This window comes from Canis lupus, chromosome 4, assembly GCF_011100685.1.
Source record: "Canis lupus familiaris isolate Mischka breed German Shepherd chromosome 4, alternate assembly UU_Cfam_GSD_1.0, whole genome shotgun sequence".
NCBI classification, from domain to species: domain Eukaryota; kingdom Metazoa; phylum Chordata; class Mammalia; order Carnivora; family Canidae; genus Canis; species Canis lupus.
Window position 1 is genome coordinate 24768975 of NC_049225.1, and position 16829 is coordinate 24785803.

Consider the following 16829-nt stretch of genomic DNA (forward strand, 5'->3'; position numbering starts at 1 on the left):
ATGCACATGCTTCATTTTAGCATGAAAGCATGCTGGACCCCATTCAATCTTATACTGGAATAGGGAGGAAAAGGCAAAAACAATATCCCATCCCATCTCTTCCCTTCTTCCTTTGATTAGTGCAATGAGTTTTCACCCAATCAGCAGCCACTGCTTCTGAGACCCAAGGCTACTAGGCTACTAGGACTCTTCTCACCCTAGGGAACCCTATAATATATCTTCCAGAACTGCTACAGGGAAGGCATATTCTTCTGGGCTCCAATAAAATGTGTGTGTCAGTAAAATAGTGACTATATATCGTCATTTTTGCTGAGTACATGTGGCTTTTCCTCAAATTACAACTTTTAGTATCCCCTGCCCCTTCACCTACACTGTATTTTTACCTTATCAAAAGAAAGAGGGTGCTCTGAATAGATAGACCCTGATTCTACTTACAAAACTGTGGGAAGAGACTGGAGCCTCGTCCCTCTCTGAGACAGCGGTGCCACTGAGACTGCGTGAGATGCGGTGAAAGTTCTCTGCACCATACTGCTCATCCTCCCCATATTCCCTCCTGGGGCCTCGGCAAGGTGCAGCCTTCAAACACACAGACATACACAGGCAGACACGAAACGGCAGACCTATGGTTTTCCCACAGACCCTGTCCCCAGGGGTATGGGAGAAGATAGAGTAAGACTCACTCGACCTGAATTAGATGTATTTGAAAAGGTAATGGCCATGTGGCAATCTCTTCTCAATCACAGACCTCTTCCAACAGCCCCACATTACCATGCTCCTGCCTTACCACCAACCCTACCACTCATCTCTTTCCACACTTCCTTTCCCAACGCACCACCCCATGCCAGCACTATAGGACCTGAGGCTGCTACCTGAGAAGCAGGCACTGTGCTGGCTTCATGGAGACTGTGCTCCATTTCTGCTGTTGGGGTCTTTGAGAGACCAAGGCCAGGGGCTGAGTGCAACCTCCTCCCCACACCATCTGCAGAGCCTGAGGAGGAAAACATAAATACAAGTTGAAGCCATCTCTTCTCCTGGAGCCTAACTTTAGCCTGACAGCAAAAAAACTCAGGAGTTCTTTCTTCATGAAATGATAAATATGTATCCGTGAATGGAATAGAGGATGTACTCCTATAATGTAGAAACAGGAGTTTCAGAATATGGATAGTTTCCTTTAGGCCAAAAGGGTCTCAGAACATAGGCTTTGAAGAACCTTGTACAGAACGGGCTCTGTGGACAGACGGCTGAATGTCCCCATCTTGCCTCATTTCATTTTTAAAACACAATTAGCTTTGCTTCTGTCGGACTTGTGCCCAAGACTTACAATATATTCAGAGAAAACTGTCCAACATAGTTGTTCTCTAGAGCATCCATGATGACAAAGGGAACATTATCTTCAGTCCACTTAGGAACTGAAGTGAACATAGTAATGAACATAGTAATCATCTATCAAACCTCCTCATTTTATAGAACAGGAAAATGAGTTCCAGGGTCTGAAAAGTAGTAAACAGATTAACTAGAATTAAAATTCAAGTCTCTTGATTTCACTTCCTATTACTAAGAGCAAGAACTCTTCAACAACATCTTATATGTGTAATGCTTTTTCATTCCCCCATTAGCTTCTCTTAATCACTAACTGCTTAAATTCTAAAAAAAAATCACTGAACACTTATCTCTTCCTCAAAATCTTGCTAGATTATTAAGAGAAGAGCTGCTCCAAACTGGATATGTGATTCCCAAGGGGCTTGCCCCAATACAACTAATTAAGCCTTCCATTCTGAAAATGCACATGCCCTTGACCTACATTTGATGTCTATATCTATCACCAATTCACATCTTGATATTTTGGTTCTAATACATGTATCTAGCTAAAGGAGGATATTCCTGATACTAAGCTAAAAGACTAAGCTAAAATATTACTTTTAGTATTTCCTGGTAAAGAGGCTCTAATACCACCTCAGATTCACCTAGGAATTTTAAAAATACAGATTGCTCTATCTCTCCACAGCCCTGCTGAATCAGAACCTTTGTGGGGTGAAGCCTGGGAATATTTATTTTTAAAAGGCTTCCCCGAGGGGCACCTGGCTGGCTCAGTCAGTGAAGCATGTGACTCTTGATCTCTGGGTTAGGAGTTGGGTGCAGAGATTATTTAAAAATAAAATCTTTAAAAACAAATAAAACTAAAGGCTTCTCCAAAAAGTCTAGGAGAATAGCCCCACATATTGTTGAAGGAAATTTGAAATGTCATAGTCTTTCTAAAAAGCTATTTAGAAATACCCACTAAAATTGAAAATATATTTACACTTTTAACCAGCAATTCTACTTCTAGGAATGAGAAGCAAAAATACCAGTTTACTGAGGCATCATTTGTAGTCTTCACAAAACTAGAAATAAAGTAATGCCCATCTCTAGAAGAATAACTAAATACGCTATGGTATCTCCAATATCAAATATTGCCAAGCCACTTAAAAGAATGAATTGAGTTAAACTAGATGACTTGGAGGGATTTTCATTAAGGATTATTAAGTTAAAAGGGGGAAAAATCTGTAATACTATCCAAGGCAAAAAAAAAAAAAACCCACTGTAGATCTACATAGGATTATATGAACAGAAAAATACAGAAATATGCACATTAGATTATTATGTGGAAGGTGGAGGATAAAAGGTAGGGACTTATGTAAGGGGAGGAGAAATAAACAAGAAAATGTCTACAATAAAAACAGCATGTGTTTTTACATAAAAGTTTATATGAAAATATTTCTCTGTGTTTTTTAAAAAGCCACTCCCCTTGGGTGACTATGACGGGCAGACAGATTTAAGAATCACAGCTGTAATACTTAGAATTTGGTGTTCTTCTAATAGTCTGATCGCTAGACAATGAGGTGGCCACTAGAACTTCCTGAAGAGAATAGACTGATTATTTTAAAGATAGTTCAGCAGAGGTGAAGGTGGCCACCTATAAGGAGTACTGTTGAGGGGATATATAGATTTGATAGAAGGGAGAGTTAAGATGAGGTCTACTTACTGATGAACAGTGACAAGAAGAAGACTACCAGACATCACACATTTCTGATATAAGGAATACAAAGTAGGACCACCTGGGTGGCTCAGTGGATTAAGCACCTGACTTAATTTCACTCCAGGTCATGCCATCATGGTCCTGAGATTGAGACACAGAAGCCCTGTGTCAGGCTCCCCGCTCAGCAGGATGTCTGCTTCAGATTCTGTTTCCTCTCCTTCTGCCTCTCCCCGCACATGCTTGCAAGCACGCACCCTCTCTCTCTCAAATAGATAAATAAATCTTTAAAAAAGAGAAAGAAAGGAAGAAATACAAAGTGCTACCTCTAAAACATTCTTGTTTTAAAAAAAAAAACAAAAACTGAGGGTTGTCTGGCTGGCTCAATTGGAGGAGACCAAGGACACAACTCTTGGTCTTGGGGTAGTGAGTTGGAGCCCCACTCTGGCTGTAGAGATTACTTACGTAAATAAAACTTAAAAAAAACTGAACTTTATTTTAATCAAGCCTCTAACCCTATCAGATTATAGAAAAACAGGGGTAAACTGTTTTAAAAAAGAAAAAACTACTAGAATATAATCGGTAAAATCTAGAATGTGGTTTTGACAAATGACCAAATCTCTTCCATAAATAAATACTAAAGGGAAAAAAGACAGGAATTTTATAGGCTAAAAAAAGCCTTGAGACAAATCAACAAAATGCACTGTGTAGATCTTGTCTGAATCTTAATTTGATAAACCAACTGTGAAAAAACATTTATGGGACAATTGAAAAAATATGAATACTGGCTAGTTACTGTATTATATTTAAAAATATTGTTAAGTTTTTAGATATAATGATATTATAGTTTTGCCTTTTAAAAAAAAAGTCTTTCTTTCCTAGAGATATACTCCAAATTGTATATGGATAAAATAACATAATGTAATCCAGCAGAGGGGTACCTGGCTGGCTCAAGTCAGTGGAGCATGCAACTTGTGATATTGGGGGTCTTAAGTTTGAGCCCCACATTGGGTATAAAGATTACTTAAGGAAAATAAAAAAAAATAAAACATTTATAAATAAATAAAAAAATTGTAAAGTAATCCAGTAGGGAGGGGAAACATGGGAGAAGACTACAGCTAAATCAGAATTGGCCATTATGTTGAAAACTAGTCAAGATAATCACTGTGGAAGCTAGTAAGAAATACTAGCTTACTGGAGGGCTATTGTAACATTTACTCATTACTCTTCAATATAATTGAAATTTTCATAACAAAAAGTTATTTTTAGGATTATGTCTGTTTATATAACTCTTTAGGAACTATAATGTCAAAATTAATCTGGACACAAAACATCATATACTATATGATTCCATTATATCATATGTCCAAAATAGGCAAATCTATAAACAGAAGATAGATTACAGGTTCCCTAGGGATGCAGGAAAGAGGGGTAGGGGGAAATGGGAAGTGACTATTAATGTGTACTGGGTCTCTGGGTGGTGGTGGGGGGAGTACAGAAGGAGAGGGATAGAGAATCCCAAGCAGACTCCATACTGAGCACAGAGCCTCATGGGGCTTGATCTCATGACTCTGAGACTATGACCTGAGCAAATCAAGAGTTGGATGCTTAACCAACTGAGCCACCCAGCTTCCCCATGGGGTGAGGAAAACACTTTACAACTGATTGTGATGATGGATGGAGAACTCTGTGAATATACTAAAAAAAGACTAAATTGTACATATTAATTAGTGAAGTGTGTGATATATAAATTACATATCAATAAAGCTTTTTTTAAAAGTAGTAAGTCAGAGAAAAATACTACATAACCTCATTTGAAACACAGAATGGCAGTTGACAGCAGCTGGAAGTAACAGGATACAAAATCAATGCACAGAAATCAGTGGCATTTCTGTACACTAACAATGAGACTGAAGAAAGAGAAATTAAGGAATTAATCCCATTTACAATTGTACCCAAAATCATAAGATACCTAGGAATAAACCTAACCAAAGAGGTAAAGGATCTATACTCTTAAAACCTACAGAACACTTATGAAAGAAATTGACGAAGACATAAAGAGATGGAAAAACATTCCATGCTCATGGAATGGAAGAATAAATATTGTGAAAATGTCTATGCTACTTAGGGCAATTTATACATTCAGTGCAAACCCTATCAAAATACCATGGACTTTCTTCAGAGAGTTGGAACAAATCATCTTAAGATTTGTATGGAATCAAAAAAAAAAAAAAAAAAAGATTTGTATGGAATCAGAAAAGACCCTGAATAGCCAGAGGAATGTTGAAAAAGAAAACCAATGCTGAGGGCGTCACAACGCCTGGTTTCAAGCTGTATTACAAAACTGTGATCATCAAGACAGTGTGGTACTGGCACAAAAACAGATACATAGATCAATGGAACAGAATAAAGAACCCAGAAATGCACCCTCAACTCAATGGTTAACTCCTCTTTGACAAAGCAGGAAAGAATATCCCCTGGAAAAAGAACAGTCTCTTCAATAAAATGGTGTTAAGAAAATTGGACAGCCACATGCAGAAGAATGAAACTGGACCAATCTCTGACACCATACACAAAGATAAACTCAAAATGGTTGAAGATCTAAATGTGAGACAAGAATCCATCAAAATAGTACAGGAGAACACAGGCAATACCTATTTATTTATTTGTTTGTTTGTTTGTTTATGATTTATTTATTTATTTATTCAGAGAGAGCAAGAGAGAGGCAGAGACACAGGCAGAGGGAGAAGCAGGCTTCATGCAGGAAGCCCGATGTGGGACTCGATCCTGGGTCTCCAGGATCACACCCCGGGTTGCACGCAGTGCTAAACCGCTGCGCCACCGGGACTGCCCGCAACACCCTTTTTAAACTTGGGCACAGTGACTTCTTGCTAGACACATCTATAAAGGCATAGGCAACAAAAGCAAAATTGAACTACTGGAACTTCAAGATAAAAAGCTTCTGTACAGCAAAGGAAATGATCAACAAAACTAAAAGACAACCTACAGAATGGGAGAAGATATTTGCAAACAACATATCAGATAAAGGGCTAGTATCCAAGATCTGTAAAGAACTTACCAAACTCAAAACCCAAGAAACAAATAATCCAGTCATGAAATGGGTAGAGGACATGAACAGATATTTCTCCAAAGAAGACATACACATGGCCAACAAGCACTTGAAAAAATGCTCCGCATCACTTGCCATCAGGGAAATACACATCAAAACCACAATGAGATGCCACCTCACACCAGTGAAAAGGGCTAAAATGAAGAAGACAGGAAACAACAAATGTTGGAGAGGATGTGGAGAAAGGGGAACCCTCTTGCAGTATCAGTGGGAATGCAAACTGGTATGGCCACTCTGGAAAACAGCCACTATGGAGGTTCCTCAAGAGTTTAAAAATAGAGTTACTCTATGACCCAGCAATTGTACTACTGAGTATTTTCCTCAAAGATACTGATGTAGTGAAATGCCAGGACATCTGCAACCCAACGTCTATAGCAGCAATGTCCACAATAGCCAAACTGTGGAAGAAACCATGATGTTCTTTGACAGATGAATGGATAAAGAAGATATGGTGTGTGTGTGTGTGTGTGTGTGTGTGTGTGTGTGTGTGTAAATATAAATATATTTTAAAAAAACAAAACAAAACAAAAATATATATATATATAATGGAATATTACACAGCCATCAGAATACCTACCATTTGCTTCAACATGAATAGAACTCGAGGATATTATGTTGAGTGAAGTAAGTCAATCAGAGAAGGACAATCATTATATGGCTTCACTCATAGGTGGAATATAAGAAATAGCAAAAGGGATTATAAGGGAAAGGAGAGAAACTGAGTGGGGGGAAAATTAGAGAGGGAGACAAACCATGAGAGACTCCTAACTCTGGGAAACAAAGGGTTGTGGAAGGGGAGGTGGGTGGGGGAGTTGGGGTAACTGGGTGACGGGCACTGAGGAGGGCACTTGATAGGATGAGCACTGTGTGTTATGCTGTATGTTGGCAAATTAAATTTAAATTTAAAAAAAGACAGCAGCTGGAGGCTGGGGGAAATGGGGAGATGCTGGTCAAGGGATATACTCTTCCAGTTATAAGATGAATAAATTCTGGGGATCTAATGTACAGGATCATGACTGTAGGTAACAATATTGTATTATTTACCCGAAAGCTGCTAAGAGAGATTTTAAATGTTCTTACCAAAAAACTACAATTTATACATGGTGATGGTTGTGTTAACTAACCTCATTGGGGTAATCATCTCACAATATCTATGTGTCAAACCTTCACACTGTACATCTTAACCTTACACAATGTTATTGTCAATTATATCAATAAAGCTGGGGGGACAAGGTAACTTGGTACTTAAACAAGGGTGTATAAGGGGATCCCTGGGTGGCTCAGCAGTTTAGCACCGCCTTCGGCCCAGGGCGTGATCCTGGAGACCCGGGATCGAGTCCCGCATCAGGCTCCCTGCATGGAGCCTGCTTCTTCCTCTGCCTGTGTCTCTGCCTCTCTCTCTGTCTCTCATGAATAAATAAATAAAACCTTTAAAAAAAAAAAAAAAAGGCTGTACAATAAGCTAAAGAACCCCCCTTAAGATGTGTTCTATCGCATATAGACCCTAATTGGCATCTCCCTTCATTACCTACTTCCTGAATGATTCCACATGATTACTTCTTTATGTCAAAATAAAGGCTAGTTTGGTTTGACAAGGATTTTGAGGACTCTACCAGATGCATTATTTAAATTAGTTTTCATTCACTATTAGGCAAAAAAAGTATGTTTGGTAGGTACTCTTTTCAAATTGTTTTCAGAAGTTTAAGCTTCCTGAAGGCTAATTTACCAGTACATATCAAGAAATTTTTAAAAATATATAACCTTCAACTAGTTATCATCCTTCTAAAAGTTTATTCTGAAGAGCTCATCAGAATCATGGCCAAACACTAATATATAAAGACATTCATCATCTATTTATCTAAAAATTGGAAGTATAAAAAGTAGAGTAAAATGGTTGAATATACTACAGTACATTGATATGTAGCATATTGCCAGTCCTTAAAACTAGTTTTTTTCAAAGAAAAAATGCTCAAGGATGTAATGTAAGAATATCATGAGAATAAATTGTATATATTGTAAAGATTTGCTTTTTATAAAAACAAAACAAAATGCATTAAAAAACAAAGTCAGAAGTAAACTCATGAAATTATGAGTGGAATTATCAATGATTTTTGTTACTTTATTTATTTTTAAAAGTATCTACAATGAAAAATGTTCCTATTTTGGGTAATATGAGAGTTTTTTTGTTTGGGCTTTTTTTTTGGTAATATAATGTTTGACATTCAGTTAGTTTAATTTCAATTGCAATATATTCTTTTATATGTATTTATTATTATCTTCAAATAGTTAACATTTGTATATACTTTCTCCCTTATACAGGAAGCTAATTGGTAATTGCCAGATTTTCCTCATCCTTTAGAATCTTCCCATACTGCCCTGTCCTGTGTACCTAAGGAGCACTTAATAAACATTATTGCAAAGTCTACACTGTGATGCATATCCTAAAAAACATCTTCATATCAAATCTTATATTTATGGGATTACCGCCCCCCCACCACCACCACCACCACCAAGAGCTTCTAGGATAGCTTCTAGGTACTCAATAAATACTTGCATGGTTGCATTTTAAACATCAGTTGGCAGCATGCAAGGAAACTGTACTGTTATGAAAACTGTCATACCGAGCTAAAGATAAAATTAATTCTGAGTTCAATTTCACAGAATCATATATATCATTTTAAGAGTTGGAAGGCATCTTTTAAAAAAATCATTGAACCCATTCTCTAATTTTACAGGTAAAATCTTGGCCATGGAATATAGAGTGACTTATCTAAATTTATACTGATAGTTCATGATGGAAACAATAGTTTCATCATTAGTTCAATGAAGGACAATAGTTCAGGCTTTTGAGTTCTTAACTACATCAGTCAAAGTTATAAATATTCTTCATGTCTTCAATTTCCAAACTAAGTCTGTGGAGTGCATTTAAGGTGTAGACTTCATTCCTCACACAATATAATCTAAAGGATAGTCAGAGAACAGGTACCCTATAGGCATACAACCTTGAAAATCCTACACCTGGTAGTTCCTGAAGGGATTAGGGAAGATCTTGATATTTCTGGTTCTGTATGATCTGGAAATGCCACATTTGGAGATATGGCTTAATGTGGGAATTCTGTGCAATGTGCAAGCTGGATCTGGAAGCTGGATTTTGGGTTAGTTCAGCTCCTAAGCCATGGAAAGATGACTTTGCTTCTCAGCCTCCCCGAGTCCCTCTCAAAGACCAATGAACCACTCCTTAGCACTGCATTCATTGATCTGTTTAGGAAAAGGGAACTGGACCATGAGTGATTAGTTCTGTCCCCATTCTCTACTCTAGCCAGAAAAAAAGTTTAGCTCTTGTCCTAAAGTCTTTATGAATAAAGTCAGAAGATCTGCTACAACTTCCTAAGCTGGGGAAGTTAGTTGGACAGAACACCACCCCTCTTCTGATCTTATCTTTTCACTTTCAGTTTTTATATGTCCCCCACTTCCCCTGCCCATGGTTGCATTCTTACCTGTTTGGTTTAATGAGTGCCAGGCCACATCTTGCTGCCCCCATCCAGAACAGCCAGCTTGAGAAGTCTGAAGATTGGCTTGGTAGAGAGACTCCAATTCTGAAGTCTCCTGCTCTGTGTCTTGGTTCCAATGTGGATGCAAAAGGATGTGGTTTTTTTCTGGATAGGCTGCACAGGTATGGGAATCATGGGGAGAGGACTTCATTCCTGGCCCAGGGACCCCATGTTTGAGTTGAGAATCACAGAGCCTTGTGACATTCACCCAGGAGTCCAAAGGCAAGGAAGTCCCCAAGTCAACACTGCTGCCAAGCTCCTTAGGCCTAGCATCTCTCACTTGAGATGGTTTTCCTTGGTTCATGCTTGGCTCTGCCAACCTAGGCTGTCTTCCCCTAGAAGTTTCACTTTTAGGCAGCCCAGAGTTCATGGCCATAGAAGGATAACCAGCAGGCTCTTCCCAGGAAGGTAGTCTGTCCCTACCATCCAAAGAGGGTTGTTGTTTTGCCCAAGGCCAATGGCCTTTCCCTTGACCCTGAGGGAAGGGAGGCTTAGAGTCAGAAAGGGAAGAGTTCTTCCTTAGACTATTTGTCAAACTTCTATCCTGGGAACCTGTGCCATCCCTTGTGGAGGTGCCTTGCATCCTCTGGAACTGCTCTGCTAGGGAGCGGACAAGCCCCTTTGTGCTGGGAAAGTCTGGCCTATAGGGATCCTCACTGCCTCCATTCACTTTTGAAGTCAACAAAGTTTTGAGGCTTTTGGCTTGGAGGCATTGGTTAGTTTTCTGCACAGTATCAGGAGAGTGAAGCGTAGGTGAGGAAGCAGCAGGCATTATGGGGTGGCAGGCCCTGTACAGAGGAAGGCTGGGCTGAGCTGATGAACTTGAAGGACTACAGTCTAGGCTGTGTGCATCTCCTCTTTCAGAGGTATCTGTTCCAATTGAGTGTGACCAGGGCATCATCTGGGATGAAACAGCAGGATCCCTCTTTTCTTGGAATAACTGTTCTTGATCAATGCCTCTTCCAATGCCTCTTCCTTCTTGTGGGGGGAACCTGGTACAGCTGTTGTTGTCACCCCTGTAGCCTTGCAGCTTACCCTCTGGTATATCCAATGGTTCCCAATCATAATGAGCATTCTTCTCAGTCCTCCCTGGTAAGGCCTGCCTGTGGAGTGCAGGAGGGTCAATGCTGTTCTCCTCAACTGAAGTTGGAAGGTTCAAGGCAGACCTACTAGAGGAATTGTGCTGTGGGACAGACAGGGCAGATGATTCTGGGAATAGTGATGAGTGTGACTCATGGCAGGAAGCAGGTGAGTGGATGAAAGAACTGGCCCCAAACTCTGTATTCGTGCAGGGTTCCAGTTGAGCCTCCTGGCTTAATAATACTTGGAGCGGGATAGGCTGTTCACTGAAATTAATGGAGAGAGCCAGTCATAAGCTGCCTTAAATGACAAGATCACTTACAAAAAGACCTGTTCATTTGATTCCCATTTCTAGCCATCCACAAAGGGAATGGTAAAAATAAATAGAAAGACAAGCACAAGTAGAGTCAACAATTCAGAAGTTCACGAGAGAAGGCAGATTCATGTCAGCTCATACCCAAGCAATAGGTAATATTAATCCTCTTTACTAAAAGCTCTCACCAAAGCTACATACAATAAAATTAAGTCTTTGTCAATTTTCTTTACTGCCTCTGAAGTCCCATTCCAATCATATCCTTCTTGCAAAATAAAAAACAAAAACTGCTAATCCCACATGCAGATGACATGAAGGTGAGCAAAGCCTAGAAATCACTCCTACCTGGCGTCCTGAGAGGCAAATGAGCCAAAATAACCAAAAGGCACATTGACAAATACAGGGTGATTTGAGTTCATGGGATTACACAGAATTCAAACACTTCAAGTATGCTTTCATAATCTGGATTTGGTTGTATTATTCACTGAGATATTTTCCCAAAGTTATGCACTGTGACTCTTGAGATTTGGGAGTAAAAATAGGAATTAACTGCATTTACTAGGTTTCTTACTGTTTTTTTTATTTCTGACCTGAAAAGCACTTAAAACCCTCAATTACTCACATACATCAAGTGGCTTAAGTTTTCTGGAAATAGTTTAGCTGCCTAAATTGCTTATATTTAAAACATATCTCTGATCAGATTCTCAGATCAGCATTCAACTACTAGAGTATACTGTAGGAAAAAGAAGAAAAAGGAAGGTCCTACTATTAACATTAAATTTGAATGATAATATACCATCAACTTTTATGGGTATAGCCACCCGGTCACCCTTACAACATTATGAAGAATATGTCATTATACTTTTTTTTTTTAAGATTTTATTTATTTAGGGGCACCTGGGTGGCTCAGCGGTTGAGAGTCTGCCTTTGGCTAAGGTCGGGATCCCAGCATCCTGGGAGAGGGAGTCCCACATCGGTCTCATGTGAGGAGCCTGCTTTTCCCGTTTCTGCCTCTTTTTATTTATCCATGAGAGACACAGAGAGAAAGAGGCAGAGACATAGGCAGAGAGAGAAGCAGGCTCCCTCCAGGGAGCCTGATGCAGGTCTCAATCCCAGGACCCCAGGGATCACGAGCTGAGGCAAAGGCAGATGCTCAACCACTGAGCCACCCAGGTGCACTATGTCATTATACTTATGGAGGATACCTAATGGAGATAAACAGACCTGGATCTGAAATCCACACCTCTACCACTTACTAGCTGAGTAATCCTGGGTACCTTATAGATTTTATACTCCCTGAGCTTGAGTTTCCTTATTTATAAAATATTGCTAAATAATAGTTCCTATCTCCTAAGGTTATTGTGAGAATTAAAGTGTTTACTTTAGTCCCTAGACAATAAATGGGGGTGCCTGGGTGGCTCAGTCAGTTGAGCATCCAACTCTTGGTTTCAGCTTAGGTCATGATCTCATGGTTGTAGGATCCAGCCCTATGCTGTACTACACATTCAGTGTTGGACTTTGCTTAAGATTCTCTCTTTCCCTTTCCCTCTACCCTCCCCCTGCTCTTGCTTGCTCTCTAAAAACAAATTAATAAAATCTTTTTTAAAAAATGTTCAATAAATGTTAGCTGTTTTTATAATATTTATATTCTGAGAACTATAAGGTTTATCAACAGCCAAAATTATTCTTTAACTTAAATCTATGTATTCTAAGCAAGAACTAAATTCAAGAGCTAAAGTATAAAAACTATACCAGTGGCCCTGGGGACTTTTTCCTAGTGCTGCCCATAACAAAACAAAACAAAACAAAGGGAATCTTTGTGTTTCTTTTCTATGGTTCAATCAGAGCAAGGACTGCTTTCTCCATTTCCATGAGGGACAGGAAGCACTGAAATCCCCAAAACAAATCACATGGTTTCTATTGCAATATAGATCATATTGCCATGTCTGAGGACATAATATGTACAAATTTAATAATCATGATATTACACAAGTCCAGGGACAAACTCACCCACAGGAAATATGGACAAATGATCTATTTATTATGCCATATTTTCTGTATCTTTCTAGGAACTATTAAGAGAAGGACCAGCAATGAGATGAGCTTTCCGCCATATGTCTGACCTGAGAAGAAAATCTTTTCAGAGGACTCTTCTCTGTTCCCTGTAGTCACCAAGACAAGGAGAGCTCTGACCCATGGTCACTTCCTCCCCTGGTGTCCATAAACTACAGTGGATCCCAGGCACTACCTTGTTGGCTGAGGGAGGGCCGCCCCCTGTGAGGGGAGGCAGGCTGAGGGCTGCGACGGCTGTGGCGATGATTGCTGCTGCTGCATGCGTTCCTGTAGGCTCCGAGCTTTTCGAATACTGATTTGCAACTTCTTATCGACTAGGGCTCTGCTGTGCGTGCTAGAGCTGGCACCATGCAGGGCAAGTCTTAGTTTAGCTAAAATGCAAAAGAAAATATAGCAGAAACAGAACACAAAATACAAACAAAAATAAAAATAAAATTGAACCAAAAATGAGCAAAGATATGCAGTAAAACTCAAAATATGCAGCAGGAATGCAAGGCATGGACCATGCACATACTGTCCAGGGTATAGAACTGGCTCTGGCTCTAAGGAACATTCATGGAAGCCATGGAGGCCAAACAGGTTAATTCAAATTTAAAAAAAAAAAAAAAAGCTAAACTAAAATGAGTCAGAAGAGAAACTGGTGCTTCTATCTTAGAGACTGCCACTCTCGTCCTTTGCATCTGACCTGTCATCTGGTCTCCACACTTTGCTCCCAACTTCCCCTTCCCAACAGCCAACAGCAGAAATAAGATCCAAATCTGTATCTGTCTTTATAGAACACAGCTCCTTGTGGGTCACATTTGAAAACTAGATATAAATTCTAAGCCTTAGTCCTTCACTGTGGCCTTACAGTGCAGCATACCAGGAAAGCAGAAGAGAAACATGAATCAAATATGCAGTGCAAAGTCACAGGCCTGGGAAGTCACAGTCAATATATTCATTTCTTCTTGCCATAAGCTCTACCTAGCTAATCAGTGACTAGGAAAGAGCAGACTAACCTCAAATCCGAGGTCTAACTTTATCTTGGGATAAGAAGGTAGGCATGGCTGGACAGTTCATCTGTGGACTCTGGCTGAGCTTATTCCAGTAAATATCCATAGGCCACAGTGACAGCACATGGTGCCCTTAGAAATGTGAAGGGCAAAGATAGCTAAAGAGCTTCAGTTTAGGAGAGTGACAGTAAGGAGACATAAAGCTGTTTTCATCCCATCTGAGTGATGTCTCTAATGATACCTATCATGAAGTTAGTCAAAATTGCCATAGCTGTAGCAGTTAGAGTTACTTACAGATAGCTTCGTTACAGAGAGCCAAAGCTGCAGCACAGTCTCCCTTCTGTTCCAGATGCAGGGACTCTTCAAACACTGAATCTGCCTCTTGCAAGGACCTCTCAAAGCCGTCACTCCTCCCTGAAAGGGCCAGTACTTTTCATTTTCATTAAAATTGGTTCCAACTTTTTCTACGTAGTGATGTTTCCCTTCGGTGCACATAGTTCCTTGCTGTTGAGCCTTTGATCTACCATTATTCTAACTCTCCACTGCTATGAACAATTCTCTGAAACATGTAGGACATCCGTTTTTGCCTTAGCCAAGACATTGCCAAGACCATGAAAGAGGAGTATATCATCCACCACCACATATTCCAAGAGCTTTTAAGGGATCCCTCAAGAAAAGAACAAGGTATTGTCTACAGCAGAAGGTGGATTCTTATGCCTGGAACTGATCTGTTTTTCCACAGTGCAACAAAATACATCTTGCCAATCAGTGTCAGAATGTCACAGACCTCCACAGAGACCTCTACTGCTTTGTTAAGGCAAAAGTGGCTTCACGACTCTGTGGAAAGCCATCTGTAAAATTTCTTTTCTACATCAATTCACAGTCCTCTCTGTGCCACCCTCAACTGGAAAATTAGTACACCTCTTGGGCATAGGTACTCTACAGTTCCTAACCTCAATATATCTACCAGGGCAGTTGAATAGCCCTTATTGGTTTGCAAGCACACATTTTTTTGTCAGTAGTGCTAAGTATTTTCTTTCATCATATCCTTAACCACCAAACCTACTGCAAAAGTCACTTTCCCACACAGTTAGCATGAAATACTCCTTCCTCCTCTGAAAGCAAATGCATACCAAAGCAGGCACAAAAGAGTTCAAATATCATGCCAGATGAAAATGCAAGAAAGTACCATTAAGGGCAATTTTTGTAAAAGAACACTCAAGTTTATGTACCTTGTTGGCTTTTACGCACTCATAACCATAAACTGGTAGTAAGCTGTATTGTAAATTCACCCATGATTGGGATTAATGGTAAATTTTCATAAGCTCACAAGAAAAAATACCGAAATGTCAGAGTCATTTTTCCCATAAGGTCCCCAGCCTCCACTTACCTCCAGCTGGACATTTTAAGAAAGACTCTTCTGCACACCTAACATTCACTTCCTAATTCACTGTGGCTTTGGAGACCAATGAGAAGGCTAAGGAAATAGAAGTTGGGAGAATGCCTGAGTGGCTCAGTGGTTGAGCATCTGCCTTTGGCTCAGGTTGTGATTTCAGAGTCCTGGGATCAAGTCCCACATCGGACTCCCTGCGAGGAGCCTGTTTCTCCCTCTGCCTAGTTTCTGCCTCTCTCTCTCTCTCTCTCTGTATGTCTCTCATGAATAAATAAAGAAATCTTAAAAAAAAAAAGAAAAAGAAGAAATAGAAGTTGGTTCTGAAGAACCTGGCATTCAGTCCCATCAAGAAATATGATACCCCACCATCTAGGCCTAAAATTTTCTCACAATATTTGACATCAACTAAATCTATATAATCTTCATAATCAGAGTTGGTAGTGAGAGCCATTAAAACAAAAAAAAAAAGTTCTCTATGGATATATAGGCAGACTATAGTTGATCAATCACTATAGTAGATTTTAATTCTAAACTTCTAGAACCTTAGCCTTCCATTCCTTGCTCTTCCTAGAGATTGTGAATCAAAGTGTATCGAGAATTGGCAATGAAATATGGCCAGAAAGATTCTCTCTCAACTTTCATCTACTGCCCAACATAAGAGAGGAAGGAAAAAAGGTAAGGAAAGGAGATGACAAGTCTCCTCCTTCAGAAACAATATAAACCTGAGACTCAAATGTGGCATGTCTTCTTCCTCAAAAGGGAGAGAAGACTATCCAAATGTAGGGACAATTAAGGAATTAGAAATTTAAAATTTAGAAATAAATACAATGCCTTAGGAAATATAAAGCAACAATTGCCTCAAATCAAAAGACAGTAGGATTAGAGGAGAAAAATAGTCCTCAAATAGGCCCCAAATTAAGCTTCTTCAAATTAAGTGTTGACAAAAAGTGGGAAGTGGTCAACAAGAAAGCAACCACCCAAAAGAGCAGTGACTCCTATTCTTTGCACTGTTTTAGCATAATTTGTTCCATCTGGGGATTCTGGATAATAAGAACAATAAGTTCATTTTATAGAAAGAAAAACAGAGATGTAAGTTTCAGGAGTCTATTTAAGGTATATACTTCAGTCTTTTTCAACTCCTATATTGGGGGCACGTGGGTGGCTCAGTGGTTGAGCATCTCCCTTTGGTTTAGGTCATGGTACCGGAGTCCTGGGATTGAATCTCGCATCTGGCTCCCCGAGGGGAGCCTGCTTCTCCCTCTGCCTATGTCTCTGCCTCTGTCT

The 16829-nt window shown here is 39.6% G+C and overlaps 1 protein-coding gene across 20 annotated transcripts in view; it reads right to left on the reverse strand.

The window, feature by feature from the left end:
• The window catches only part of USP54 (ubiquitin specific peptidase 54), a 121940-nt gene that overhangs the window by 6016 nt on the left and 99095 nt on the right, over positions 1 to 16829 (reverse strand). For 10 of the 20 annotated variants that reach the window (XM_038534345.1, XM_038534347.1, XM_038534343.1 and 7 more), the window contains 5 exons: positions 14447 to 14581; positions 13336 to 13531; positions 9641 to 11040; positions 870 to 988; positions 436 to 576 (listed from right to left, as the gene is read on the reverse strand). In XM_038534345.1, coding sequence (XP_038390273.1) covers positions 436 to 576; positions 870 to 988; positions 9641 to 11040; positions 13336 to 13531; positions 14447 to 14581 — 1991 coding nt within the window. Of the gene's footprint in view, positions 1 to 435; positions 577 to 869; positions 989 to 9640; positions 11041 to 13335; positions 13532 to 14446; positions 14582 to 16829 lie in introns of those variants that run through there. The other 10 variants (XM_038534352.1, XM_038534348.1, XM_038534349.1 and 7 more) reach the window with 7 other exon arrangements.